The sequence below is a fragment of the Sphaeroforma arctica genome (genome assembly GCF_001186125.1).
Source record: "Sphaeroforma arctica JP610 unplaced genomic scaffold supercont1.10688, whole genome shotgun sequence".
Lineage (NCBI taxonomy): Eukaryota > Ichthyosporea > Ichthyophonida > Sphaeroforma > Sphaeroforma arctica.
Window position 1 is genome coordinate 1 of NW_014029870.1, and position 505 is coordinate 505.

At 43.8% G+C, this 505-nt stretch overlaps 1 protein-coding gene across 1 annotated transcript; it reads left to right on the forward strand.

Annotated features, from left to right (window-relative positions):
- Positions 1-60: 60 nt before the first annotated feature.
- On the forward strand, positions 61-255 carry SARC_17417 (hypothetical protein; the record flags this gene model as incomplete). The annotated part of the gene is made up of 1 exon (XM_014288488.1): positions 61-255. A coding segment is annotated over one exon (195 nt), but the record flags the coding sequence as incomplete, so codon positions are not given.
- Between the last annotated feature and the right edge of the window lie 250 nt (positions 256-505).

Below are 505 nucleotides of genomic sequence, written 5' to 3' on the forward strand. Positions count from 1 at the left end.
ATATACAAATGTTCACATGCTGTCAGAATACATATACTCAAACAAATCATTCCCGACTTTATGTCTCCGCTACGCAGTGAGAATCCAGTCTTTGCGGTCATTGATAGTTGCCCACTTGATGGCAAAGTGGTTGACACCACTGGTGCTGGCGATGCTTTTCTGGGAGCTCTAGCCGCCTTCTTAAGTAAACAGTTGAGAGGTGTAGCAGACAGAGAGAAAGTGGATATGAGCGATATAGTAGCTAAGGCCGGAATGGTATGACTAGTTTGTTGTATACAGGGTTCCCCGGTCCATTGTCTTTTAATGTGGATCATATCAAAATGGCAAAGCTGCTTCGAAACGCAGCAATAGCATTTGCCGGGGAATACACTGCATCACACCAGCGTCACTGATACTTCCCATATTACGAAAAGCCAAGCTGCTCTCACAGGATTACACCTAAGAGACTCGAACGTGATGAAGTATTCACCAAACGCTATGGCATTTACTAAGTTTTGAAATTGTT